The following is a 27,696-nucleotide window of genomic DNA, read 5'->3' as shown; positions in this document are numbered from 1 at the left end:
CTTGCCCTCAAGCAAATGAGAAGACATAGTTGAAGGAGAGGTTTGAAGGTGGGGACTCAGACCCAAAGCATCATGTAGAGCAAATAAAATCAATGTCTAAGTTGGTAGTTCTAAGATGCGATATGATCGAATTTTACTCAAAAACGTTAGCCATGCCTTGTTATCAATCAATCCGTCTCTTATACTCGACCTACACATGCTTTCAAATCCACCAATCCCTTTAACATTCATTAGTTCTGGAACGTGAATCAAGCAATGCATCATCAATGAACTCCTTTGGCTAAGGTAAAGGTCAAGAGACAAAGATGGTCCTTTACAGAATAGGCTTCAGTAACAGGGGATCTCTCAAAAAATGATTGAGCTTTAGTAGAATGCTAAAGGTAAGTCCCAAGCTATGCATACAGAGATAAGATCCCATCTACCCAGAGTATAACAATGAAGCTGTAATGGTAATCCCAACTCCAGTCCCAATACAAGAACTTAACTCTACCCTTTGCACTCGTGAATCTTTTAAACTCTTTTTCATATCATTCTTTTCTTTTCTCTTAACTCTAGGAGAAGCTTTCTCAACACTCTGATACATCTAGCGGATTTGGATTTCTTTAACAATTAGGGTTCCTGTTTTTAATCTTTAAAACCAAAGGCTTTTAACCCTTCTTCTTTAGCTAACAAGAACCTCATTCTTTTCTTTAACATTCCCAAAACCTTTACTAGATTTTTTTTCTAACTTCTTTAGCTCACTTCCCCTAGAATTCTTTCCCTTTCCTTATCAACAATGAATTCACCCTTTTCTTTTAAACACATCCCACACCATGATATAAGCGCCCACCTAGTCCTATCCAGTCCGAAAAATGTGAACTAGAACTACATGAGACACTATCTCTGTCATTACGAACCTAACACTCTCTACCAAGTTCAATCGAAATAAGACCTCACAGACACTCACAAGTGATATAGGGTTTGAAAGAAAGTTTAGGTTTGGGTTCGGGTTTACTGCTCTGAAAAGGAGAGTCAGCTACTTGGACTAACAAGAGTGGTTAAAATGAGTAAGAAAATCCAAGTATTTTAGGGTATCCATGAGTTCAAATTCGATGCCAAGACATGATAATTCTAAATCATATTCAAGTTCAAATTGATAGGGAATGGTATCAGATCCTAATAGTGTGGTCGAGTAGAGCAATCTAGGCATGGTGCAGTTTTACTTCAATTTCATTGACTACGCATCAGACAACTAACAACGAGGGCACTGAGTTTATCTAGTGAACCAAAATGCTTATAAGGCTATCTCATCATTATCCCCTATGCATAAGCAACAATCCTAAATGAAACACTCTAGACTCGATCCTAAATGTAATGCAACTACATGAACACTCTGTTTTTGTGAAATCATTTTCTGAAATTTTTCAATTTTTTTGGTTTTTTTCTATCCCTTAGATGAATGCAGACTCAAGAGTATATACAATGCAACACACACTTCCTGAGCCCTCCCCCATACTTAAATCATACAGTCCACTGTGTGACCAAATTTGGAGGAGAGTACTCAGGACAAAACACATCACATAAACAAAATAAAAACAGGAGATGGTATATTACAATGGTGAAGTGATGAATACCTCGCACGGACCTGTGAGACTACTCGGTCACTAGGCTCAGGCCTGTGTTGAACTGGCTCTAGCCTAAGGCGACTTGGCTTTGGCGCGTCATATCTCCTCGAGGGCATGTCCTGAGGAGGCTCTCCCTGCGGAATAGCTATGGTAGAAGAGGAGCAGGTTACCTTGTCTGTCAGAAACTTGATGGCCTTGAAGCACTTGATGAGTAGTCTATCTTGTTTCTTGCACCACTTCTGAAACTTGCTGTTGTTTCTGTGAGCTTCGCTCAAGCTCTTGCTCTCCCTCGCTGGAGGTACATGCTCACTGAAATGATACATGCTCGTATCGTACTCCTCCTCCCTATCCTCATTTGTCTCAGCAATCTCATCCTCTGTAGCTTCTGTTGTAGGGACGTTGTCATCAGGCGGTGGAGCGCTCTCAAAGTAGAGGTAATCACGCGCACGCTTGAAGTCAATGTTTTCGCTCTGGAGTATGGTTGTGGCCTCAGTGCAGGGAAGCAGAATGTTGGTTGTTCGGGTCAAGGAGTGCTCAAATTTGTAGCGATAGAAATCGGCAACCATGTCGTGCTCCAGAAACTCACAACGACGCAAGTGATCTAAATCCATCATCCTCGGATCGAACCCTGGAGACATGAGAGGTACACCACATGCTATTAGAATTGGTGTCACAACACCACCTACACAAAGGGCTCCTCGCGCCCTCTTCTTCCCGTTGGTGTGCGCCCACTTCCTGTATCCACACAGGTGGATCACCAGAAGCATAACCGGTGGTCCATCATTGAGGTCGCCCTTCAGGACCTTCTTCCCCTTTGTTCTGGGGAGAATGCCCTTGAGTGCAGAATCAATCATCTCCATGTATGTGTTAGACACGGTGCATGTAGATTCCCTAGAGTACAGAACATTTGCTACAGAGCGTTGATAGTAGCGGATCACAGGGCTTCGAATCTGGTTGCTCTTGGACCTCGCAGAGTTGAGCGCCATATCGTTCTCAATAGTTAACCACAAATCCTTCAACTCTTCCCTCTCAAACTTGGGTTTTGTTCCCTTTCCACTGGGAAACCAAACAATCCTTCCAAACTCCTGATAGATAGCTGGTAACGCTGCTCGCTCACTGAAAAAGTCAAGAACCCCAACCCTTCACTCTCCAGCTCATTTGCTGTAAGTCCCTGATACCTCTCCACTTGCAGAGTGGAGAGAAACTCTATTGTTTCCTTCTTGTAGGCGACGTACGGGTAAGACATCAGTGTCTCCACATGGCACTTCTCAAATAAGTGTTGTACGTCCTCCAGTAGCCCCAGCTGGGCTAAAGTCTGATAACAGGGGTACCTCGTTCCCCAGAAGTCGTTCAGCTCGAAAAGTCTGATGTACTCCTCCACTATAACTTCATCAAGCATGTTCAACAGCTTCGTCTCTCTTTGCCATAACTCAGGCTCATACTCGACGTCAATATCTTCGTCGATCAATTCATATCTACTGGTCATTGCTCTCTTTCCTCTAGCAATCTCAGCTCTCCTCTCATTGCATCGAGCTACTGAGCGTTGGGTGTCAGCTATGAAACTCTCATAAGCCTGTTGCTCTCTCTCCGGTCTAGTTGACCAAGACTCAGCTTCATCGACGTTGTAATCCGCATTCATAGAGGACTCGCCACTGTAGTTACTTATATTGATTTCTTGGAAAAAAAATGCACCTCAAAGCTAAACGTCAATATGTTAGTTTCAATAAGCGCAAACACTAAACCGGCCGAGTACACGGTCGAGTAAATCGGTCGAGTTTGAAATTGTGGATTTGAGTTTTGCGGTTTTGCGGTCGAGTGAAAGTGAATGAGAGACGGTAACGGCGTGGTTGAGTGAATGGTGGCGAGGCTTGTTCGGTTGATTGCAGTGGCAGTTTGGTCGAGTAAACGGCGAATGGAGAGAAGACGGTGGCGGTTTTGATTAGAGATGGCAACAATGAGGTCGAGTGGTTGAGAGGGGGTGAGGAGGGAGAGGCGAGTTCCTTGGTAGCCGAGTCAAGCTTGCGGTGAGTGAACGGCGTGAGGTCGAGTAAACGGAGGCGACAGAAGCACGGTGAATGACGAGAAACTCCGGCGAAGATGTTGAGGCGAAGCGTGAAATGGTCGAGTGAAGGAGAGATGGTGAGCGGTGAGAGATGGCAAAGCTGGAACGGCGAGGAGCTCCGGCGAAGTCGAGTAAATGAAGATGAAGATGAAGCGCAGAGAGGTCGAGTTGTGATCGAGTGAGAAGGAGACGAAGCTGTGAGGAATGTGAAACTGGAACGGCAAGGTCGAGTGTACGGAGGCGACGAAGAGACGGTGAAGGTCAGGTGGTCGAGTAAGCGGCGATTGGAGAGGACGTCACAATCGAGTGAAAGAGAGACGGTGAGAGAGATGACGGGTGAGGTTTGGTCATGTGAGAGTTGTGAGGGAGAGATGGCGTCGGTGGGAAGAGATGAGGTTGGATCGAGTGGCTGTGATGAAGCCTTGGGATTTTCTTATCAATAAAAACGCGTGGGGGGGGGACAAAGAGGAGAGAAGGTGGGCCGCACTTGGTCTGTTTGTCCTGAAGCACTGTTCCCTGTTAACTAGAACCTTCTATAATCCTCTGTAAACTTGTTAAACTCCATGCAAGTCTCTGTAGCTTCTGTTGGTCGAGTATAAGTATAATTTCAAATTTTTGGTTCTTAAAATCATCACTAATACTCGACCAACTTACTCGACCTCATGGCCTCTGAGTGCAACAGAAGTTTTTCAAATTCTCGATCCCGTGTTGCTCTGTAGAGTAAATTTTTTAAATTTTTACTCTACCTCCACGTGGTTTCTCTGTTCGTGAGAATCACAAACACAACCAAAAACAAATAAAAAATAACAAGAAAATAAAAGTTTTATTTACAGAAACAGTCTTGGGAATTCCTCCCAAGTGATCTTGTTTAAAGTCTCTAGTTTGACTCCTCACACTCATTAAGAAGAAAATGAGTGATAAAGAGGATTTGCATAGTCCTCTCTGATCTCATCATCATATTCAGCATCCTCTCTTGAGAGATGCGTTGAAGAATACTCAATTCTTCTTTCCTCGAAATAGGCATCTTAAACTTCTGGTGGATAATCTATCTCCTCAGACCATCTTGAAGTAAACTTTTTTCTCGGGATAGTATCAATCCCGCATTTTGATTGAGCTTTCTCTTGCATCTGATCCAGTTTACTCTTAAGTTCTTCAACTGTCTGAGCTAGCTTCTCTATGGTTTCATCTTGCTCATCAGATTTCTTTTTGAGATCTCGCAAGTCAGGTGTAGAGGTTGTGCTTGGTCTGGTGATTGAATTCGAAGGTTGAGGTTGAGCCCTGATCTTTTCTTCTACAGCTGTCCTTTGCGAAGTTTCGTTGATGTCAAACTGCAGCTTGATGTGCTTCCCAAGGTTGAGACTTATTCTCCCGTCTTTGACATCTATCATCGCTCCCACTGAGGCTAAGTAAGGTCTCCCTAGGATTAGAGGATCCTTAGGTTCTGCTTCCATCTCAAGCACAACGAAATCTGTAGGTACTTCCACTCCATTAATCATTACTGGCATATCTTGAAGCAGGCCAAAAGGTTTCCTTGAAAACCAATCAGCAAGGATCAAAGTCAGGTCACAAGGCCTGTACTGAGTGAATTCCAGCTTCCTTGCCACGGAGAGTGGCATTAAGCTTACTGAAGCTCCCAAATCACATAGACAATTGCTGAAAACCAATTGACCAATGGAACATGGTAGAGTGAAAGTTCCAGAATCTTCCAGTTTTTCTTGAACACTCCTCTTAACAGTGGCCGTAGACGGATTAGCATCATATTCGTCTTCTGAATCTTGATAAATCTTGATCCTTTCCAGAATTGAATTTCTCATATCTTTGTGAGGATCCGGGATCAGGTTGAGAACTTCTATTAGAGGCATCACCGCTTCCATCTCATCAAGCTGCTTCTCTGCAAGAGAATTGTATCTTTCTATCCATGCTTTCCTGAATTTCCATGGAAGAGCACGTGAAGGTAATGGTGCTGGCTTGAATCGTTTTACCATCCTCTCAATGATGGCTGCTTTCTCGTCTAGGTTGGACTGAGTTTGAAAACGGGATCCAGATGAATGGTCGAGTCCAACAACTAAAATTTCAATCTGAGTAGAAGCCTCCCTGTCCTGAACATCACTGTCCTCAGCGATTGAGTTGGAGACATGTCGAGTAGGCAGCTCTCGATCATGACAGATAGTGATTGCGTGAGCGGTGGCGTATTCTTTCGGGTTTTGGATTGACTTCCCTGGAAGACCTGTTACTTTTGGAGCAGAGGTTGACGCAGTTTGTCCTTCCATGTATCTGACCTTAGAGGTAAGTGCCTCAAGTTTGATATTCAGATCGTTGAAAGTGCAATCAACCTTGTTGTGGATTTCTGCCATCTTCTTGACGAGATCCATTGCTCCTGTTGCTTGTCCCTGGAGATGGGCTTTGTGATCTGATGGGGCTCCAGGCCGCTTCCAAACACTTCATCTTCTCCTCTTCTCTTCCTTGTGTTCATCTTGTCTGGTTGAGTGCGGATTTGAGTAGACTCCGAAGATGTGATCGAGTGCTTGGTCGTGTGATGGTGTTCATGGTGAGTGATGATACTCGATCAGGGGGTCGAGTAACGCGGTGGAGTGAACGGCCGAGTGTGGTCAGGTGGTGTGGCAAAGTGATACTCAACCAGGGGGCCGAGTAATGTCATCGAGTGGCCTGAGCTGCGGTTACTCGACCTGGGGGTTGAGTAGATGGGTAGAATGGCTCCAAAGTCACTCGACCAGGGGGTCGAGTATTGTGCTGGATGTACTCGGCCAGGGGGTCGAGTATGTCCTCTGGTTCTGGCTCGCTTCTTCCAATTTGCTCGCAAACAGCTCCAAATCACTTGAAAACAACTCAGAAATGCAATATGTATGCAAAGCTATCCTAATCATGCAAAGTATGTAAGAATGATAAGAAATGATATAAAACAGTGATGAATGATATGAAACTAGACTCAAAATGATGATGAATGAACACTGAAAACATGCAAATTATAGACATATCACTAACCCAAGGAAGAGCTGCAATGCCATCTTGATCAGAGAAGGAGATGATGTGTGGAAGGAATTGGACACTAAAGACGAGTTGGAGCTCGCAGTTGCAGAGATGGTGTCGACTGACACCCTCTGTGTCGATCGACACCATAGGTGACGCTCTTCTCTGAGACGACTGAGTACGACGGTGTCGATCGATACCCCTCTAGTGTCGATCGACACTGGATTCGTACTGCACCTTGTGAGGTGCAAATACCTATGCAGCCCAAGTGTGTTTACACTCCTCATGTTCCTTATCCGGGGAAGTGTCGTTCTAAGCAGTAGATTCATGCTGCTAAGTGCACAACAATAATGGAGAAGATCCTTCATACTCTTCCTAAGGATGCTTCTGAGACATTTTCTTCTTCACTCAACAGATATGTTAAGCGACTTTTTGACAATGGAATTAGCTCAAATGAAGCTAAACTGCTTACCAGGGACATCAGTGCAATCATGCTGCTTAAGGCCAAAAAGAAGAAGGCAAAGAGAGTAGACATTGCTGAATACATCCGCACCATCACTCCTGGTCAGACCACTGAGAAGCTTCCAGATCCAGGTAGCTTTGTTCTTGATTGCTCTATCTCCAAAAGCAGGTTCAACCGCTCTTTGTGTTATATGGGATCAAGCATCAACCTCATGCCTAAGTCGGTTTCTGAGAGACTAGGCATGACTCACTACAGGCCGACTCACTACAGGCCAACTCGCATCACTCTCCTCTTCGCGGATCGTTCCAAACGATTCCCCGAAGGAATCCTTGAAGATATTCCTGTTAAGGTTGGTAACTCTGTAATCCCTACTGATTTCGTGGTCCTAAACTATGAGAAGGAACCCAAGGATCCTCTTATCCTTGGAAGAGCATTCCTAGCTACAGCTGGTGCTAGGTTTGATGTGAAGAGAGGTAGAATCTGTTTAAAGGTTTGTGATTTGGAGATGGAGTTTGGCATGGATGGTTCAGAGCTTACTAAGCCTACTAGTAGCATTGCTTCCAGCACAGACACACCTCCTCAAAATGCTCAGAATCAAACAACAGAGCCATACACAGCGCTCCCATCTGTTCAGCTCGCCAATGAGAGTTGCAGAGCAACGATGTCGATCGACACCACTACCCTTGTCGATCGACACCCTTGGGTTTCACAGACAGAGGATTCTACACATTCTCTTCAACCCACACCACTTGAGGACATATGTGATAAGTTCTCTTCTCTCTCTTCGCTTGCTTTACCTTTCGATTAATTCATTAGATTCTTTGAAGTTTGCTTCTCAAGATAACAAGCCTAGAGTTGCTCGAAAGCTTGTTTCTCCTGTTATTCTTGTAGGTGACGAGATTAGTGTCGATCGACACACCCTTGAGTGTCGATCGACACACCCTTGAGTGTCGATCGACACCTGTAGCTGCCTCAACCAAATCCGTTTACACACCGCCTTGGAAGGCGAGGAGGCAGCAGCAATCCTCCACCACTCCACCCACATCCTGAACTCCGCCAAGTCAAGCTATTGACTCAAAACAAGCGCTTAGTGGGAGACAACCCACTGGTTTGATTTTTCTTTCCCTTTCTTTATTTTCTTTTCTTTTTGATTTATTTTTCTCTCTTTCTCTGGATTTGAATCCCACTAGGGACAGTGTCGTTTAAGTCTGGGGGAGGTTCATACTAATATTGCTTTTATTTTTGTTTCTTATTATTTTTCGTTTTGCATTTCATTTGGTTATTTCTTTTATTAAAAAAAAAACGTTTTGTTTAGTTTAGTTAGGAATCATGATCTATATTTCTCTTGATTATTGCCTGATTGATGAGTGCTGTAGGTTCGAGTCAATCCGACTATTGGAAAATCTAGATGGCAAACCAACAGACTTGAGGATATCCTAGTTTCCAACTCAACCACTAAGGCTAGAGCTAATCTCACTGCTCTTCCTTTCACCTCTTCAAACGGTTAGTATTCATAGATCTTGACTTCTTTTCACTGATTTTATCTATGTTTTAGGTATAGGATTTTGAGTCTTTATGTTATTTCTTGAGTCTTTTTAGTGTTGTTTCAGGTATACTATGCAATGGGACAACAATGGAGATAAGGAGACATTTTGGAGCAAGAGCTAACGGAAAGGAAGCTAAGGACGATTTTGGATTCAGGAAGACACCAGTTTTGGCCCAACAAAAGTTCTAGACGATTTCGAGTTTACAGAAGAGAAGATTTTCCCCAGAAAACTTCCCTATTTGCATTATTAGTCTCTGGACGTTTTTAGGGTTTATATACATTGTTTAGACCTAAGTTTTCATGTATCAAGTTTTTGTATCCAGTTTTTATTCTCAAGTTCTTATCAAGTTTTTGCAAAACCCTGTTACTAAGAGACATAAGCTATTCATCGAGTGTTTTCAGACATTGATTCAGTTCTTAATACAGAGACAACATAGTTATCAACTACACGAGTACACAATAACATCACAAAAAATCTACTCAACTCATATGAACATCAATCGACAACCCCAATTGAAAGTAATTCACTACCAATTTCAATTACCTCCTACTGAAATTTAACTCAAATCTTCGTGCAAAAGAGCAAACATAAATGGATCAAACCCAACATGAAGTAAACACTAAATTACAACAAAAAACAAACACCCAAACATATATTTTACTTTATGTGTCTGTTTCGACCTCACCAATTTGATTTGGATCGATCCATGTGAAGATTAAGAGGGCTTTGTATATCGAAAATGAAACTAACGATTGGAACGGAGAGGGATTGAGACTGAGATGAATTGGGGCTAAGACGGATCAAGAGTGAAAGAAGAGACAAACAAATTGGGATCGAGTGTGAAGATTTCCAATCAAGTTTAGTTCAGATCTAGTTTCAGACAGAAAGAAAGAAGAGAGAAGAGATGGCGAAAGTGTTTCACCAACAGTTTAACCTAATCGATATATTTCTCTTATAATTTTTTTTTCTGTATTTTTTTATTTTGTTATTATTTAGAAAGGTTTTGGAGGCAATGAAAATTTCACTTCCCGGTTATTCATACCATAACGTTTCTATTAATATATGCTATGGTAGAACCAAAATTTTGGTGCTACTATGAAATGTTTTTTGCAGAATCCTACCGTAGCGTTTGCTTTTTAGAAAACGCTATGATAACTTTTTCAAAATTCAAATTTAGCAGAATCATTAAAAATACTATACTATATTGCTATTAATACCCTCATTTCTTGTAGTGATTGACATTCAATAGGTGTCTTTGTGATTTAGGAGCATTTGTTAGCCTTATGCCCTTCTCTAAAGCTAAAAGGCTATGGGTAATGGAATACAAGTTCTGCAACCTAGCTTTGCTCTTAGCTGATGGTTCTGTTGCACATCCTCATGGACTAAAAGAAAATCTGCCTGCCAAGATTAGAAATGTTGAGATACCTACAAATTTTGTGGTATTAGACATAGATGAAGAGGGAAAGGATCCCCTAATCCTAGGCAGACCATTCTTAGCTTCAGTTGGAGCAGTCATAGATGTCAAGAATAGAAACATTGATCTAAACCTTGAAAAATGTATCAAGATGGAATTTGACATCAGCAATGCTTCAGGAAAGCCAAGAATGAAGACCCTACAGAAGATGACTGGTATGAGATGAGAAAAAACTTAATGGTCTTCAAGAGTGATGAAGCTGAAAGATAAACTTTGGGATTTTAAAAGAGAAGCTACTCAGTATTCAATTGGTATTGATCCAGATGAGATGCACTAGCTATCAAAGAAGAAAACGATTTCACAACATAATGGTTTGCACCAGAATATCATAAAGGAGTTTATTTAGAGGAAAGAAGCTTAGAGTGTAAGTTGTTGAGTGAGGAAGAAATCTCTATTGCGACTTATTCTCCAGGAGTTCCTAAACAGCCCATCAACCCCTCTTCTAAGGAAGAACACTTGATTTTTGATTCTGTTGCTGAAGAACTCTTGGAGCTCTGGACAGGATACCAAGCTCAGGAGGATACCATTGGAAAGTTAACTCACAAGATGAAAGAGTTAAACAGCACCATCTTGGAACTTCAAGAAATGATTAAAAGCTACCCCAATTTTGAAATTGAGGATTGGTCAAAGGAACCTGTTATAGAAGAAGAAGACTACTTTACTGATCAGAAAGAAGCTTATTTTGAAGAAAAATCAAATGAGTACTCATCCTTCCATATGTCAAGAGAGGATGCAGAGTATGATTCTAGCACTAAAGATTCAGCCACTGAAAATGAAGACTTCTCAGTTCCTCTCTTCAACCTTTTTTCTGACTAATCTCTGTAAGAGTCAAGCTTAGTGACTTAAAACAAGCTCACTTGGGAGGAAGTCCCATGTTTATCCTTGTATATAAATTTTTATTTTCCTAGTTATTTTTGATGTTTTCGTTTAAGTGTTTCAGGTTTATTGACCTTGAGGAAGTCAACGATCGAGTAAATAAGAAAGATCTTAACCGTTGATCGAGTAAAATGAAGAGGAGTGTTCTAAGCCATTGGATTGAATGACCAAATGAGAGAAATCATCCCCACTATTTGATTGAGTGATTTAAAGCAAAGCATTCTCCAGCGTTTAATCGAGTATTACGCACTTCAAGAGGCTGCTCGACCATTTACTCGAGCTTGAATTATTCGGAGACCAAGGCATAAGTCGCGTGGCCCACTTGTTCCCCCATAACTCCATTACTCGGTGGACAAACCATTTACCCATGCCCCTCACTATTTCCAACTCACTTTTCCTATCCTTTCAAAAAGAAACCAAAGACCATCCTCCTCCTCCACCCATTGAAATCGTTAAACCATCTTTGAAACCTTCTCTCCTTCATCGTTTCATTTCCGCATTCCCCACTATCTCTCTCATCAATCATCGAAATCTTCATTGCAAACTCTCCCTATCACTCCATAAGAATTCGTTCTCAATTTCACCATACTTCACCAAACTTACTCGATCGTTCCCAAGTCGATCCTCAAAGTGTTTAACAAGTTTTTAAGCTCAAAACTCCATCACCAAAAACCGAATCCTTTCCGCTTTGATACTTCTTGGAGAATTGTTTTTGATTGCCCTGTAGAAGCTCACCACCAAACTTCATGGATTCAAGAAGAAATAGTTCATCTCGGGCTAGAAAATCCTTTGTTTATAACGAAGAAGTTGCAACTATTGACATGAGTGGCATGACTGAGCGCCAAATTCGCCAAGCTCGCCGAGCTCAATGGTCAAGCTTGATCCAAGGGGGAAGTTCCAGTCGCTCAACCATGTAGAGAGAAGAAGTAGCTAGGGGCAAGAGGATTCTTGAGTCTGCTGAAGAACACTAAGAAGAAGCTGTCTTTGAAGAAGCGGTTTGTGAAGAAGAAGTTGAGATCATTGGGGATGATACACCAGCCCTTGTTGGGAGAAGAAACCGACCAAGAAGGAAGAGAGACCCAACCCCAAGTGAGTACTATCAGTACTTGAAGGAATTGAAATTTGAGGGAACTAGATACCCTCATAAGGAAACGATGCAAGATCTTGGTATTTATAGGGATGTTGAATACCTAATGGAGCCAACCTTGCAACGTTTATGAGCTGCCAATTTGGGGGATTTAGAGAGGAGAGCTACCAACTCCTTGCAACCCTCAAGGTTCACTTTCACGTTGATATTCATAGAAGGAAGAAAGTGGAGGTCTCTGTTACATCACTTTTAAAGTTAAGGATGTCAAGTATGCTCTAGATATCAGTCACCTTGATACCATTTTCAGGTTTCCAAGTAGAGAGGAAATCCGCCAAGATTATGACAAAGACGAGCTACTCTCTCTTTGGGCAAAAATCGTCAGTCCAAAGCCCTACTCGTCCACTAAGAGCAAGAGTTCTGCGATTCGAAGTCCCGTGATAAGGTACCTCCACCAATGCATCGCCAACACACTTTTTCCGAAGAAGACTACTGGATTTGTTGATGAAGGAGAGCTATGCATGCTCGATCAAGCTTTGGTTTTCATTTTGAGAGAGACCAAGGATGGAAGGAAGATGGCGGTTGACAGAGCAGACACTTTGCTGGATGTTGTTCTTTTGGACCACCTAATGAGCTATAGAGAGTATGCTACAACCATCCATCGATCGGAGATTCGCGGAAGTCTTTGTGTTGGTGTTCTCTTAACACCAATCCTAGGAGCTGTGGGGATACATACACTTGGGAACCCCTGATGTGCACCCCAAGTATCTTGACCTTGATTATCTCAGGGGAAAGGATTATCTTGACAAGACGACTTCGGCAGAACATTACATTTTCAAGTTCAACCATCCAGAGCTTGGACCTTTTTGTTACTCCTACCTTGCGAGAATCGAACATTAGTTAGGACAAGGCACAACATCAATTTCATGTTATTTCCCTCTGCCCTGAACATCGACATCGGAGGAGCTAGAGAAGATGAACAAGAGTATACTCAAGCTGACTATGAGCATCAAGAGTACTATCCTACTAGTTTGAGCAACAGGTTGAATTCGAGTAACATGGCGAACCACCGGAGCAAGAGACCAACGAGTTCAAGCAAGCTAACTTTGAAGAAGGTCCTGATCAAGGAAAAGATGAGATAGCGGAAGTTCACAAGAAGCTCGCTGTGCTAGAGGAGCTCGGGAATCTTCAAAGCAAAACGATGAAAGGTTTCAAGAAGAATATGAAAACCATGAAGAAGTCGTTGACGGGTATGGCTGCTCAAATCAAAGACTTCCAGAGCAAGCCGAGGCTCCCATCTCACCCCCGAAGTAAGAAGAAGCGGTTCCACAAGTTCAGCTGCAAGGAGGGCCGACAGGATCGCTCAACCCCGAGCTTCATCATTCGAGCCTCGTGAAGTGATCTTCGAGTTGAGAGAGCCAAGGAGTAGGCAGAGAAGAGCATCCATAAGGTCGACCAACTAGTCAACAGGACAGGACGAGCAAAATCATCCCGCCTCAACATCAGTTCCTACTTATACTCAAGAGAGTATGGATGATTTTGTCTCCGTCTATTTCACTTGACAGCTGAGGTAACACCACCACCACCATTGTATATACCATAGGTTTTTATTTTTCTTTGTTTATTGTGTGTTTTGGTCTTGAATTCTTTCTCAGATTTTTATTACACATAGGGTTGTGTAATTTAAGTTTGGAGGAGGGTTCAAGACATGTTTGACATTGTGTTCTCTTTTCTTATTTCAAATTTTGCATCATCAAAGGCATAGAAAAAAACATAAAAAATTTGAAAACTTTTCAAAAAATGATGTCACAAAAACAGAGTGTCATGTAGATTGCATTTCATTTTAGGATTGTATATAGAGTGTTTGCATTTAGGATTGCTCATTTGCATAGGGGATAATGATGATTTTAGCCTTTAAGCATGTTTGATTCGGCGAAGTAAGTTCAATGCCCAGGTTGTTAGTTCTCTGTTGCATAAACGATTGTATCTCTGAAGTAAGACCGCACCCTGCTTTGAATTTACATCTTGACTATCTTGCCTTAATTCAAAACTCGCTAATCTGATGCCATTCCCTATCTATTAGAACTAGAACTTAATTTGCAATTATCGTGTCTATGCATTGTTTTTGAACTCATGCTTACCATATACATACTTGGATTATCTTATTCACTTCACCACACTTTATAAATCCAAGTAGCTGACTCTAATTGTTAGAGCAGTTTCACATACCCTGAACTTAACCTTATTTCAAGTCAAAGATCATTTGTGTGTGATTGTGAGTTTTTTTTTCGATTGAGCGTGGTATAACGTGTTAGATATGAACCGACAAAAGCAGTCTTTCATGTAGACCTAGCCCACGCTTTTTGGGTTAGCTAGAACTAGGTGGAGAGTTGTATATGGGATTGGGATTGTGTATGGAATGAATGGAAAGAGAATGGGAATGAAAAAAAAAGAAGAAAAAAAGAGAGTAGGAGTTTAGCGTTCTTAAGGGGGATACAAAAGAAAGTGTTAGTCTAGTAAATGGTTTGGAGTTCAAAGAGAAAAGAAAGTTAGGCATTGTAATTCATAGAAAAGGTAAAACGCCCTCTATGCTATAAGATTAGAAGAAAAGCCTTAAGTTTGCCAAAGTTTAAAACCAAACCCGCTAGACTCTTGAATCGTTTTAAAGAAACACCCCTAAGAACTTGAACCAAAAAAAGAGAAAGAATAGGAACCAGGGTAGAGTTAGGACATCTAAGGGACTCGGATCATCTTCTGAGCTATCATATATACTATATATCATTGGGTAGATGGGAGTCTGTTCTTGTATGTGTCTGTTGGCTCTAACCTTTAGCATTCTGTTAAAGCTCAATCTTTTCTATGAGAGTCCCCTGCTACTCGACCATATCAATAGAGGGAACATTTTTGTCTTTTAGCCTAAGCCCAAAACCAAATGAGTTCATAATCATTGTATTGCTTGATCCACCGTTCGCGCTTAATCAATGTTAAAGTGAATTGGTTGATGTGAATACTTGAATAGATTAAGGCAGTTGTTAGGTTGCATTATGACGAGTATGGCTAAAGTTTTTGAGTAAGGATCTATCACCTTGCAACCTAGATTTAGCTACCTGGACATTGACATCATCCGTTCTATATGCATGCTTCAGTTTTTGAATCCCCACCTTTAAACCTCTCCTTCAACTTAAGATTTTTTGTTTGCTTGAGGGCAAGCAAAAGATAAGTTTGGGGGAGTTGATGACACTGCATTTTACTCATTCTAGGCATGTTTTTATCATCATTTAGCTTAGTGATCACTCATTGTTTCATATCATTTTGCATCACATTTAGCTTATTTTGCACACTTAGGCATTTAGGATCATCTTGCATACATATTGCATGTTTTGGTGTTTTCAGGTGCAAAAGGAGTTTACAGAGCACATCCACTCGACCCTCTACTCTATCAAACCAGGAGGAAAACAGCAGAGCAATTCAATTTACAGAGCACATCAACTCGATCCTCTACTCGACCAAGTACTCGATCAAGGGCAACCCATTCTACAAGACTTGTTGATCGTTCAAAGCGTCTTTGGATCCTCCTCATTCGCCACTCAACCAGACATCTGAGCATAAGAAGAGGAGAGGACGAAGCATCTACTCGGCCAATTGATCACTCGGAGCATGAAGGCAAAGGCGCAGACTTTGCAGCACCCTCTTTACTCGATCCCCAAGATCGAGCATCCATCTAAACTGCTTCAAGTCTCTTGTCTTCTAGTGAATCTAGGGTTTTCGAGATTTTAGTATAAGGTCACTTTGGGTTTGTCCAAAGGACCAAACTTGTATGTCTTAGTTTTTCTTTGTGTTTTAGGATTTTGAAACCTTAATTACTCTTAATCTATTTTGTTTTTGCATTTAGTTCTTTGAGCAAAGTTGTTTATCTTGTTTAGATCTACATTTTGATATGTTTAGAGTAATTTATGGGTTTGTGTTCTTGATTATGTCGCTTGAGTAGTGATTAGGGTTCTTGAGGATGGATTAGATTAAGGTAACCTCTAGGTTAGTCTGGTGGTTAAGATTAGGTTAGATCCCTTCTGGATTCGTTTTCCCTAATGCTTATTTCACTCAGTTCAGTTTGGAATTCGACCCAAGGTATCTAGCGTCCAAAAGACGTTCAAATGGATGCATGATCTACGAATTCCAGAGATTTGTAGATTCTAGCCCAAAAGATTAGATGTTTAGACTGCTTATTGACTTTGATAGATTGTTGCTTAAAGCCTACTTTACTATGTTTCATCAACGAGAGTTGAGATTAGGAAGTGGTAAAGTTAAGAGGGTCTCTGTCACGAGAGTGGATTAATCTGGTTTTGAATCTATAGTCTAGGGTATTTGCCACCTGATGAACCCTAGAGTTGTCCTTATCAATGAATTCATCCTTAGGACTTCTGTTCTTCTTAAATTTATTTGTATTCACCCCCTGATTTATTAACCTGTTATTTCATTTACCTGTTGTTGCATTTTAGTTCTTAAATTTGTCACCTGTTGGTTATACTCGACCCAATGATCGAGTAGGGTATTTAAGGTCTCATTTTTGTTGTTTGAATGTTGATTTAGGATTGTTACTAGAAACCCACCATCATTATAATCTGGCTTGACTTAGTTGCTTTTGTACACATCTTGATTGCTAGCAATAACAGTGGATTGGATCGACACCCCCTAGAGCTGCATCTATATGTTAGTGTTTAAGGGGAATTGAACTGAACACACCACACTTCAGCAAATAGTTAGGCGTAAAAACCTAACTATCACTCCTCATCGTGAGGGCTTCGATTTAACATATTATATGTCAATTTTTTACAAAATTAGTGGTAACAAAAAAGAGCAAAAAAGGGTTACAATGTGTTTTATTTTAGACATCATAGGATTAATCTGCATTTGTTGGAAGTCGAGGGAAAAGTTGCAAAACTGGATGATTTCGAGATTTGTTTTGCACAAAACCCTTTATTTTAAAATTGTATGTTTATGGTTAATAACATACATAATTAGCAAAAGTTCTCACATATTTGTGTTAATTATATGAAAATATTTTGATACAAAATTAATAAATTCTTTGAAAGTTTTAATAAAAACATAATAACTTTACATATATAGAGAATCTTTAGAAGAAGTTATGAAACTTTTGACTAAATCTATAATCAAGATTTATTTTATGGAAAATGCATTATATAATATTCAACTTTTCAAATATGGAATATCTATTAAAGCTATATATGTGAAATAATATCATTATGTATGTATATATGTTCATGTATATAAATATACAAATTCAAGACAAATACAATCAACTTTTGTAATCCTTAGAATATCATAGAGAAGAAAGGTAACTCTTCAAATTTTAATTTAACTATTTTCAATATTGTAATCTAATTTTTTGTTTTGTTGAAGAAGACAACACTTATTTTCATATTTTAATTTCTTAATTCGAAAAATGATTTTGTATCTAGTTTTCTTATAATAAGTTTTTTGTGAGAGTAGAAGATTATTATTTTTTAAAAATATTTTATTTTTGCAGAAACATAAATAATGGCAATCAAGAAGTTTTCATCTCTTCTATTACCTTTATTGATGGTTCTTGCTCTCGTTGTTTTGCCGATAATATCAGGTAAACTATTTATTTGTTAAGTACCAAAATATCTAAATACAATTTGTTTTTTAATTTATTATAAAGTTTGATGGTGTCTTTGACTTGTTGAGTCAAAGTCAGTAGACTCGGAATATCGCATGAGTATCGGTCATTAATATCCTAAATATTAAATTATTATATTATGTACTTAAATTGTTGCATTGTTATTGTTTATAAAAATAACAGGGAGAACTCAAGAGCATCCATGTCAAGATTATAGATTAGGCTGCAAAAGTAGAGATGTATGCAATGCAAAATGCTTATCACTAGGTTACGTCAAAGGGGGTGATTGTGTAACATTTGCTTTTCCTATATGTTGTTGTAAAATCAATTTCGGATTTCAAGATGATTCTCCTATTTCTAGTCCAATCTTTACGGACTAATCATTATGTAATATGTATTTAAAGTTATATGAATAACAATCATACATTCAGCTATAACTTAATTATTTATTTTTTTGTGCACCAACTTGTTAACATTATCACCATAACTACATTGTTATATTAATTCTAGGGTTGACTGATTTTATACCCATAAACTAATTGCATTCTCAGCTTTTCTTCCTATACTTTTTGCTCCTAAAATTTTCACCATAAACTTTGATAATTCTTTAAATTACAACATGTACTTTCAGATTCATCCTTAAAAATACATTTCCAATTGAGCCGGTCATTAAACCAGGATTAACCATAAGTCTGCGTTTACTGTACCGCGATTGCGATTTACCCAATTAATCACCTATATCCGTTAAGAAAAGGGTTGGCAGATTTAATAGCCATAAACTAATTGCATTCTCAGCTTTTCCCCCATACTTTCTGCTCCTGAAATTTCCACCATAAAAAATGATAATTCTTAAAATTGCATCATGTACTTTCAGAGCCGCGTTTACTGTACCGCTAACATGATTTACCCAACTAATCACCCACACCGTTAAGAAAACAACGTTGTTTTGTAAGCCTACAATGGAGCTTCAAGAAACACTAAGGGAGCCGATACAGTCACACTCACATAGAGAAGCAGTCTATGTGATCAATGAGAGTAGTTCTAGTTCTTTATTGATTTAGATTGTCATTGGAACAATCTTCAACCACTTTTGTCTAGTTTGGATGATGTATTTTCGGAAATTGATTCTCTTTAGGATGTTATTGTTTAGGTTGACTGATTGATTTGGAGTCTTAGCTATCCTTATGATTAGGAGTTTTATCTATTTCGATTTGTCAAATTCCTTACCAATTAACACAACACATAACATATATAGATAGATTCACATTACAAAACAAAGACAAAACGACGTCGTTTTCTTAACGGGTGTGGGATTAGTCGGGAGCAAAAAGTACAGGGGGAAAGCTGAGAATGCAATTAGTTTATGGGTATAAAATCAGCCAACCCTTAATTCTATTAAGTTTATCTTTTTCATTATATGTATTTACCTAAGTTTCCGTTTTTGGTTCAAACATCATGATCCTATTGTAACCATATAAATAAAATTTGTGATCTGATTTAGAACTGTCATTTTTCAATGATTGAGGTTACTATGTAAATGATTACATCATTCATTGTCATTTATCAATTGTACAATCTTCAATATATATTTTTATTGAATCATCCACTACAAACATAACTTTCATGTATTATTTGTTATTAATTTTAAAATGACGATATAAGACATAGTTAAGATTGTCTCTTATAAATAATTGCAAATGAATAAGATAAAATAGGAAAAACGGTCTATTTCCCCCGAGAACTATCTTATCTGGCTAGATAAAGCCCGATCTTTGACCTATGCCTAGATATCCATGAAACGGAAGTTAAACGCTTATTTCTCCACCAATTGAAATTTGAGATTTAAAACCCCATAGCACTGGTTTTACCGGTTTAATGTATACCAAACCAATGATTTAATCGGTTAAACCTAATTAAGTTCATCAATCGGTTTACTGTACACCGTTAACGAAGCTTGAGTCATCAAAACTAAGAAGAACCATTCAGTATTTGTTACTTCTTCATCGTTTGATTCATCGGAAACTCAAATTCCGCCGGAGATACTCTCTTCCGATGCTCTTGCTCCGCCGTGTTCGTGTTGTTCTTCTTCGTCTCTTTATCTTCTACTCCTTTGTAGTAACCATCTCCCCAGCCGAGGATTACTGTGTTAATTCTGGTGGATGAATCGAAGTCGTGTGAAATCTAAAAAAATTGTTGAGATTGGGTTTGTGTGTATGTAATTAGATTGGCGATATGTGTTTCCATAGATAACAATAAAGATGATTTGCGGTTGATTGGATTTTGAGAGATTGGAAATATTACACGGGTTTGAACTAAGCAATCAAAATTTCGGTTTGAAATAATAACTAAATTGAAGTAATCGAACATTGTTTTGCGTTTCTTGATAGAGAGAGATTTTGGCTTCATCAAAACACGTGGTATTCTTCTTCTTCGTTTCTCCTTTTTCCTTGCACCCCAATTTGTTTCACCATCTGCAAAATACGATTTGAGTTTTGATAGATCCAAAATACAAATGATCAATTAATCAAACGTTCATGTGTGACGTTCATGATATTTGAGTTGTGTGTCATGTTTAACTTCCGTTTCATGGGTATCTAGATAGAGGTCAAAGATCGGGTTTTATCTGGCTGGATACGATAGTTTTCGGGGAGGGGGGGGGGGAAATAGACCGTTTTCCGATAAAATAGTATGAAAATGTGTCCATATAATTAATTCAAAGCATTTTGGTTATGATTATATCTTTTGACAACATTATTAATAACATATTTATCAATATACTAAAATAGATAAACTTTTTGAATAGGAGATTTGAAGAAAAATGCTTAATTTTGAAGAGAAAATATGTTGTTCCTTACTCACGTATTCATCTCAACATCAGTTTATATAAGCATAAAAATCTGTTTGCGAGGTATTTGCGTGGTAGTTTAGCTACAATATTACAAAGAAAGCAAAGTAGGTAGCATATTTTAAAACCTTTCTTACTTAGCACTATAAATTCGTCTCAAATGCATCTCAACATTGCATCATACATGTCTATGCAAATTCGATGCAAATGTCCATGTGTTTTGCGAAGAATTCACCAGTTCCACTCTAATTCGTTGCTAATTCGACGCATGTCGGCTTTGATTTTATGACAAATTGTTTCTAAGTAAATTAGCAAAAAAGTAGTATCACATGTTAGTTTGAAACAATTTTCATACTCATTACACGCTGTTTAGCGACGCATATAGTTCCTCGGCATATCTTCACGCAAATCACCTATTTTCTTATAATGCCATATTGACGTCAAAAACCCTAGAAAACTCACACTCTATTGCTCTTGCTAGAGCTTATCTAAATACATGGACTCCAGTTCTCTTGAGTAGGTCTTTTATATACAAAAAAATGTTTGAAGTTACCAATGTGGGACAAAAGAGTTAGATTTTCAGTTTATGTGGGGACAAGTTTATTTTTTAATCAAGGGAAAAAACAAGATTAACCCAAATAATGAGATTAATGATTAGAATGTCTTAGAAAATATTGGGGTTAAATTAGTTATTTTCTTGTCTAAAATACCCTTTTCTCATATGTTAAAAATAAAATAAATATAAAAATACTCTTTACAAAAAATTCTAACGATTTTACAAAAGTCTATGGTTTAGTTATGGAAGATTTATTCTTATTCCGTAAACTATTCTAACTGCGATAAATTTTTTATGGTAGATTTTTTTGGTTGACATACTTTTTTAGAAGATAGTTATGACAGATTTATAAATTATAGCAGATTTAGTTTGATTGACAGAATTTTTATTTATTCAACCATAGATTTTCATATAATTTGACAGATTTATTTATTGTAGATGTTTTTTTACGTTAAGTGATGGCAGATTCATAATTTTGTTAAACAAATATGTCACATTGTAACAGATTCGTTGTCAAAAAACTAACTACTAGAATGACATCTAACGATAACCGATTCTTTTAATGTTTTTTTTTTTTTTTTTTTCATAAATTTCTATTCAAAAGAAAAAACATACATGGCCAACAGGCCCACAAACCAGGCACGCAGCCCCAACTAAACAACAGAAAAACAGCAAACACAGCCCAAAACAGAAAGGGCAAGCTCAACAACCGAATATAAGGCCTTCAAACTCAAAAACAAAAGAAGGCCAAAGAAAGACAAAACCTGCAACAAAAGCCAAAAGAACCCAGGCTTACCTGCACAAGCGTCCCGAAGAGAAGAGAAGAGGAACACACAGAAAACGAAGCTAGACTTGGAAGAGCTCGAACCACGTAGCCAAGAGAGAAGTCCGAAGAGGTCCAGAAGGTCTATCACGACAGATGGGATCAAGCCAAGCACGGATTGTCTGCTGGATTTCCTTGAGGAGATGAGAAGGAGTTCTTGAGTTGTTTGAATGAATCCTTGAATTACGCTCTCTCCAAATCAGATAAACACAAGCTTGAAAGATCAGCTTGATGATAAGAGAAAGGTTCTTTGACGTAGAAGCCGACTTCAGCCATAGAAGGATGGAATGGAAGTGATTTGGAGGAGTCATGCCTGCTCTTATAGTAAAAAAACTCCAAATTTCCTCATTGAACTGGCATTGAAAGAAAAGATGATTATGTGATTCATCCAACACATTGCATAACACACAGACAGACGGAATGTTGAGTCCCCAACTTGTCAATCTATCACGAGTATGCAGACGGTTCCAGGCAACAACCCAACAAATGAAAGCATGCTTCGGGATCCTGTCTTTGAACCAAACAGAAGAATGCCAGGGAACTCTATCACCACTAGGATTGAGAGCCGTCCAAGTCTTGGACGCCGAGAAATTGTTTGAAGGCATATGATGGTTAGGCTTCCACTTATAGACATCATCATGCTGACATTCAATCATATTATCGGTCGGAGGTAAAGCATTCTTTAAGAGAACAATGGAAGAGTTCTTGCTCCTGCTGGAAGAGATCCACCAATCATCACCTCTAAAAGCGTCTCTAACAATTGCATTTAAAGGCAGACCAACAGTGAGGGGTCCTCTTGTCTCAGTTAAATCAATAAGAGCATCTCCAATGGTGAGAGCCATCCATGGGCTCTCACCATTTTTTTAAGAATAAAATTTTCAAATTTATGAGATGAGAGCTTTTGTTAAATTTTTATAATTTTGCCAAGTCCAATGGTAAGCTCTCTTTGTGGGGTTCTCTTAAAAAAAATATTATTTTTTTAATTATTTATTTCATAAAATTGAAAAAGATTACAATTTATAACATATTAAACATACAATAAATTCATACATTTGAAATAAATTTGCAAAAAAAAAAAAAATGATTAGTTATCTTGTTGATTGTTGCGAAATTTTCTCCATATATGCTCAACCAAATCATTTTTTAATTGTTGATGCATATTTTGATCACGAAGTTGATTTCGCATGCCCATCATATTCTCGATATTTAGAGGCATACCTGTAGAATACGATAAATCGACTTGTGGAGTTTGGTTTCCTTCAACTTGTAGGAATTCTGAAACATCAAACTGAGTGTTGTACCCATCTCGTTCGTCTTCGACTATCATATTGTGCAGTATGATACATGCTTTCATAATATTTCCAATTTTTTCTTTATCCCAAACAAGAGCTGGATTTTTAATAATGTGAAAGCGAGCTTGCAATACTCCAAATGCACGTTCGACATCTTTACGGGCCGCTTCTTGATGTGTTGCAAATAAAGTGGCTTTCCGACTTTGTGGTAGTCGAATAGATTGGATAAAAGTCACCCATTTCGGATAAATACCATCTGTGATATAGTAAGCTAAATGATACTCCCGTCCATTGACTTTGTACTTCACATTTGGGGCTCGACCTTGTAATATATCATCAAAAATTGGTGATCGATCAAGAATATTTATATCGTTTAAGGTACCTGGAGGTCCAAAAAATGCGTGCCAAATCCAGAAATCTTGTGATCCTATCGCCTCTAAAACGATGGTTGGTTTTCCAGAGCCACGTGTATACTGGCCTTTCCTAGCGGTAGGGCAATTCTTCCACTCCCAATGCATACAATCGAGACTTCCTATCATCCCGGGAAATCCGCGTATCTTTCCGATATTGAGTAGTCTTCTCAAATCTGTGGCCGTAGGTGCTCTTAGATATTCATCTCCGACGAAAGAAATAATTCCCTTTGTAAAATTCTCCAAGCAAGACATTGCAGTGGTTTCACCCATACGGAGGTATTTGTCAACCGCATTAGACGCATAGCCATAAGCAAGCAAACGAATGGCTGCCGTACATTTTTGTATTAGAGAGTGTCCAAACCTTCCTGTAGCATCTCTTCGATGTTGAAAGAACATGAGTTCACTGGAGAGTCGATCAACAATACGCAAGAACAACGGCTTCTTCATTCGAAAACGGCGGCGAAAAGTTTGAGGTGGGAAGATCGCATTATCACTAAAATAATCGTTCCATAAAAGGACGTGTCCTTCTTCGCGTTTTCTGTCAAAATAAGCTCGTTTCCTATTTTTCTTGGCCACCTCTTCGCTATTAGACAATTCGACGAACATATTTTCGAATTGTTGATCAAGTAATTGATCAAAGCTTTCTTCCATGGCATCGTCTAAGGGAGTACGGGACGAAGAGGCCATATTATTTGGTAGATTTGGTGATTGATTATTTTGTGGTAGAAGCAAAGAACAATTAAGGGAAAGATTGTTTTTGTAGTTGAAGCAAAGAAGAATAATAGAAAAGATTGATTTGTGAGATATCGAGAGACGATTCCATTATTTATAGTCAAAACATACATAGAATAAAGTTTGTGATACACATTCATTCTAAATTATTCGTGGTACACAATTTTCATACATTATTTGTGGTACATATACAAGTCTCAGTCGTGTGGAAATATATATACAAGTCTCCTTCTTTTCTTTTCGTCTTGACACTCTCCTTTGGCATCTAGCAAAAAAACACTTGCACACATTGATCTTTTTCGCATCAGACAACACACCACTTGCACACATTGGTCTCTTTGGCATCAGACAACACACCACTACTTTAACCTGTGACACAACAAGACAAATGCATATCAGAGAAGACAAGTGCATATCATACAAGACATGTTAAAACATGATACATAAAACTAGATAATATCATACAAGACAGTTACAAAGCAATAAAGTACCGAGACTTAAACTAGAACTTAATACAATATCATACATGAGACATTAAACAAGAACTTACGAAGCAATATCATACATGGGACATAAAAACAAAAAGCATCTGATGCTTAGCTTAAAACTTAGGACCAAACTAGAACTTAAGACTTATGACCAAAGATCCGTGATTAGCTTATTTTTTAGGAACAAGTCAATGTCCGAAAGAGGCTCAGTTTTTGAAAGTAGTCTTTCAAGCTGTTGATGCTTGCTTTGCTTTTCTTTGCGATCCCAATCCTTCTCCTTAAGTTCCCACAAATTCTGAAAATGTTCCACAGACTGGCCTGAATCATCTTTAACTGTGGCTGGCTTCTTTCCTTCTTTTACAATGGCTGACTTCCTTCCTTTAGCTTTGGCTGCCTTCACACCAGGAGGACGACTCATGATTGAATCATCTTCAACATGGATTGGATGGGAACTTGCATTACCATCCCCACACTTCCTTCTTTTAGCATTTTCATCTCCTTTACGACTTGTAGCTTCACACCATTTCTGGTCATACCTTAATTCTCTCCAAGCATGATCTAAAGTGAAATTCTTCTTGGTATCATTGAAGTAGATCTCGTAAGCTAGCTTCATAACATCATCCTCTGACTGACCACTAGTTTTATGAGTTGTTGTTGTCTTATAACAAGCCACAAACTTGGTGACACTTTTATTGACTTTTCCCCACCTTTGTTTACACTTAGCATGTTCTCTCTTTGGCAGACCATCAAGGGAAGGACTAGCAGCAACATATGCTGCAATCCTCTTCTAAAAGGATTGACCTTGTTGGTCATTACCAATCACAGGATCCTTGCTGGGATTGAGCCAAGCACTAACGAGAACAATATCTTCTTTTGCTGTCCATTTCTTTCGTGATATACTTTGCTTCGGTTTGACTTCATCTTCACTTCCTTCAAGCTCACTTCCTTCTTCAGACAGTTGACTACTAAAAGCTGGGACTTCAGTTGACCCACTTGCAAACTGAGACATGTCTTCTTGTTGACTTTGCAACAGGTCCATAAAACCCGATGACTGATAGAATGGATTCATATCATCCATTTTTTAGATATGAAAGTGAAAGTGATTGTGTTTTGTGTTAAGCTGAAGGTTAAAGAAGAAGACTGAAACTGATTGTGTTTTGTGTTCGGCTTTTTTTAAGTAAGATGACTTTATTGAAGTATTAGCAATGAATGCCAAGGTAAAAGCACTAATTGTCTTTACCTACAATACTCCAACTAGAAAACATTTATTTCAAAGAACGTAGAAAACATTTACAAAAGCAAAAATTGTCCTAATCAAATACAACCCAAGCATTAATCACATAGCACAAACCGGTAATTAAATGAGACAACCACTTTGAACTGACCTTGATTTAGAGGCTGTAATCGATGCCTTCTCCACTTGTGAGATTTGTCCTTTCAACTACTTCATTTAACCTCACCAAAACAGAGACAAAGAAAGAAATATTAACAATAAATTTTCAAAATGATTCAAGTAATTACTAAGATATATTGATGCAATGAGCAAGTAAAAGAATCGTGTCTATAGAGTACTGAAATCAAACAAAGAAAAACCAGAGTCTGTGTGTTGGTTATTGCCTAATGCAACTAGAACTTGAAAGCTTTAAGCCTTTAACTAATCTTTTCAGCTTTGATGAAGTTTATATTTCAGAATAAAAACAGAAACTATTTATTAAGGAAACTATTAAGAAAAGATCAAACCATTCATAATTCAAAAATATAGTCTCCACGCATCCATAATTCAAGAATCAAAGCATTTTAAGAAAAGAGCTACATACATGATCGAAACTATTTACCATAGATTAAGCATTCTATGACTCAATTCGATTTTATCCTTACAAAGAAATAGCAATGAAATCCCTAATGAAACAATCCTAACTCAATTTGATTCAATCCAAAACTATGAACCCTAAAAATCAAACATCCAACGACTCCTCCTCACTTCAATCATGCCAAATAACAAACACATAGCCTCCAAATAATTTAATTAACCCCTTATCAATGCTTAGAACTGAAAGCCCTAATTTTTAATACTATGAACCCTAATTTCAAAAATTCAAAGAACTCTAAAAAAGAATATCAATTACCCCAAATAAATCATGATAACGCACAAACGATCGGGAATGAGAGAGAACACTGCAAATTAACCCCTTATCAATGCTCTTACCAATTACGATCCAAGCTGAATCGATTACTCTCCATCCATTGAATTTGGATCTCTAATTTGCAGTGTTCTCTCTCATTCCCGATCGTTACATAAGATGCATCATCATTCTCATTCCCGACCACTCAATTCCTCCCTCAATCTTTGCCGTCTGCCTCAATCGTCGGAGAAAATCGACACCATCATCATCGCCATCACTGGCAAAAAAGAGAAAGGGAGAAAGAGTCTTGTTTTGTTTTGACGCGTGATGATGTTTTTTTTTTTTTTTTTTTTCCTTTGTTTTGTCTAAAAATCTACCAATGAATGACGCCACATCATCGCCTCTCTTGCATCTCAAAAACTCTCACAAGAGAGCTGTCTCTCTTCATATACCATGATTTTGATTTATTTTTTAATTTTTTTTTCATGAGAACCATAGAAAAGAACCCAATATATGAACCGTTGGAGATGCTCTAAGAGGGCCTAGACCAGTCTAATTATCCTGCCAAAAACTCCCTATTTCACCTGAGCCTATCTCACAAACCAGAAAAGGCCTAGCGAGAGGTCTAAGTTTACAAAGCTTACGCCAAATCCAGCTGCTAGAGGAG

At 38.6% G+C, this 27,696-nt stretch overlaps 1 protein-coding gene, 1 long non-coding RNA gene, 1 other non-coding gene and 7 pseudogenes across 10 annotated transcripts; 4 read left to right on the top strand and 6 right to left on the bottom strand.

Moving 5' to 3' along the window:
- Nucleotides 1-1,683: 1,683 nt before the first annotated feature.
- Nucleotides 1,684-3,270, bottom strand: AT5G32624 (annotated as a pseudogene; the record flags this gene model as incomplete). Its single annotated transcript has 1 exon — nt 1,684-3,270.
- A 1,301-nt stretch (nt 3,271-4,571) lies between these two features.
- AT5G32622 lies at nt 4,572-6,389 on the bottom strand (annotated as a pseudogene; the record flags this gene model as incomplete). The annotated part of the gene is made up of 1 exon: nt 4,572-6,389.
- Nucleotides 6,390-7,004: 615 nt separating this feature from the next.
- AT5G32627 lies at nt 7,005-8,852 on the top strand (annotated as a pseudogene; the record flags this gene model as incomplete). The annotated part of the gene is made up of 1 exon: nt 7,005-8,852.
- Nucleotides 8,853-9,568: 716 nt separating this feature from the next.
- Nucleotides 9,569-10,954, top strand: AT5G32625 (annotated as a pseudogene; the record flags this gene model as incomplete). The annotated part of the gene is made up of 1 exon: nt 9,569-10,954.
- Nucleotides 10,955-11,760: 806 nt separating this feature from the next.
- On the top strand, nt 11,761-13,494 carry AT5G32623 (annotated as a pseudogene; the record flags this gene model as incomplete). The annotated part of the gene is made up of 1 exon: nt 11,761-13,494.
- Nucleotides 13,495-17,641: 4,147 nt separating this feature from the next.
- AT5G32619 (Defensin-like (DEFL) family protein) lies at nt 17,642-18,191 on the top strand. The gene is made up of 2 exons (NM_001036888.2): nt 17,642-17,733; nt 17,941-18,191. The coding sequence occupies exons 1-2, from the start codon at nt 17,655-17,657 to the stop codon at nt 18,135-18,137; spliced, it is 276 nt and encodes a 91-aa protein (NP_001031965.1). The 5' UTR covers nt 17,642-17,654; the 3' UTR covers nt 18,138-18,191.
- A 3,813-nt stretch (nt 18,192-22,004) lies between these two features.
- AT5G32621 lies at nt 22,005-24,373 on the bottom strand (annotated as a pseudogene; the record flags this gene model as incomplete). The annotated part of the gene is made up of 3 exons: nt 22,005-22,294; nt 22,391-22,804; nt 23,200-24,373.
- A 678-nt stretch (nt 24,374-25,051) lies between these two features.
- AT5G32620 lies at nt 25,052-25,984 on the bottom strand (annotated as a pseudogene; the record flags this gene model as incomplete). Its single annotated transcript has 2 exons — nt 25,052-25,680; nt 25,708-25,984.
- A 1,051-nt stretch (nt 25,985-27,035) lies between these two features.
- On the bottom strand, nt 27,036-27,226 carry MIR5029. The gene has a single exon (NR_142805.1). It is a non-coding gene; the product is annotated as a microRNA ath-MIR5029 precursor (primary transcript).
- Nucleotides 27,102-27,340, bottom strand: AT5G05015. The gene has a single exon (NR_142804.1). It is a non-coding gene; the product is annotated as an other RNA (long non-coding RNA).
- Between the last annotated feature and the right edge of the window lie 356 nt (nt 27,341-27,696).

The sequence above is a fragment of the Arabidopsis thaliana genome, chromosome 5 (assembly GCF_000001735.4).
Source record: "Arabidopsis thaliana chromosome 5, partial sequence".
Classification (NCBI taxonomy): Eukaryota; Viridiplantae; Streptophyta; class Magnoliopsida; order Brassicales; family Brassicaceae; genus Arabidopsis; species Arabidopsis thaliana.
The sequence above is the reverse complement of the archived record's forward strand: the minus strand, read 5'-3'. Positions and strand labels throughout refer to the sequence as shown.

What these genes read in the sequence shown, in the direction of transcription:
- AT5G32619 (NM_001036888.2), top strand. Translation starts at nt 17,655, where the DNA reads ATGGCAATCAAGAAGTTTTCATCTCTTCTATTACCTTTATTGATGGTT. An exon ending in TGTTTTGCCGATAATATCAG is followed by an intron (nt 17,734 to 17,940) that starts GTAAACTATTTA and finishes TAAAAATAACAG; the next exon opens with GGAGAACTCAAGAGCATCCA.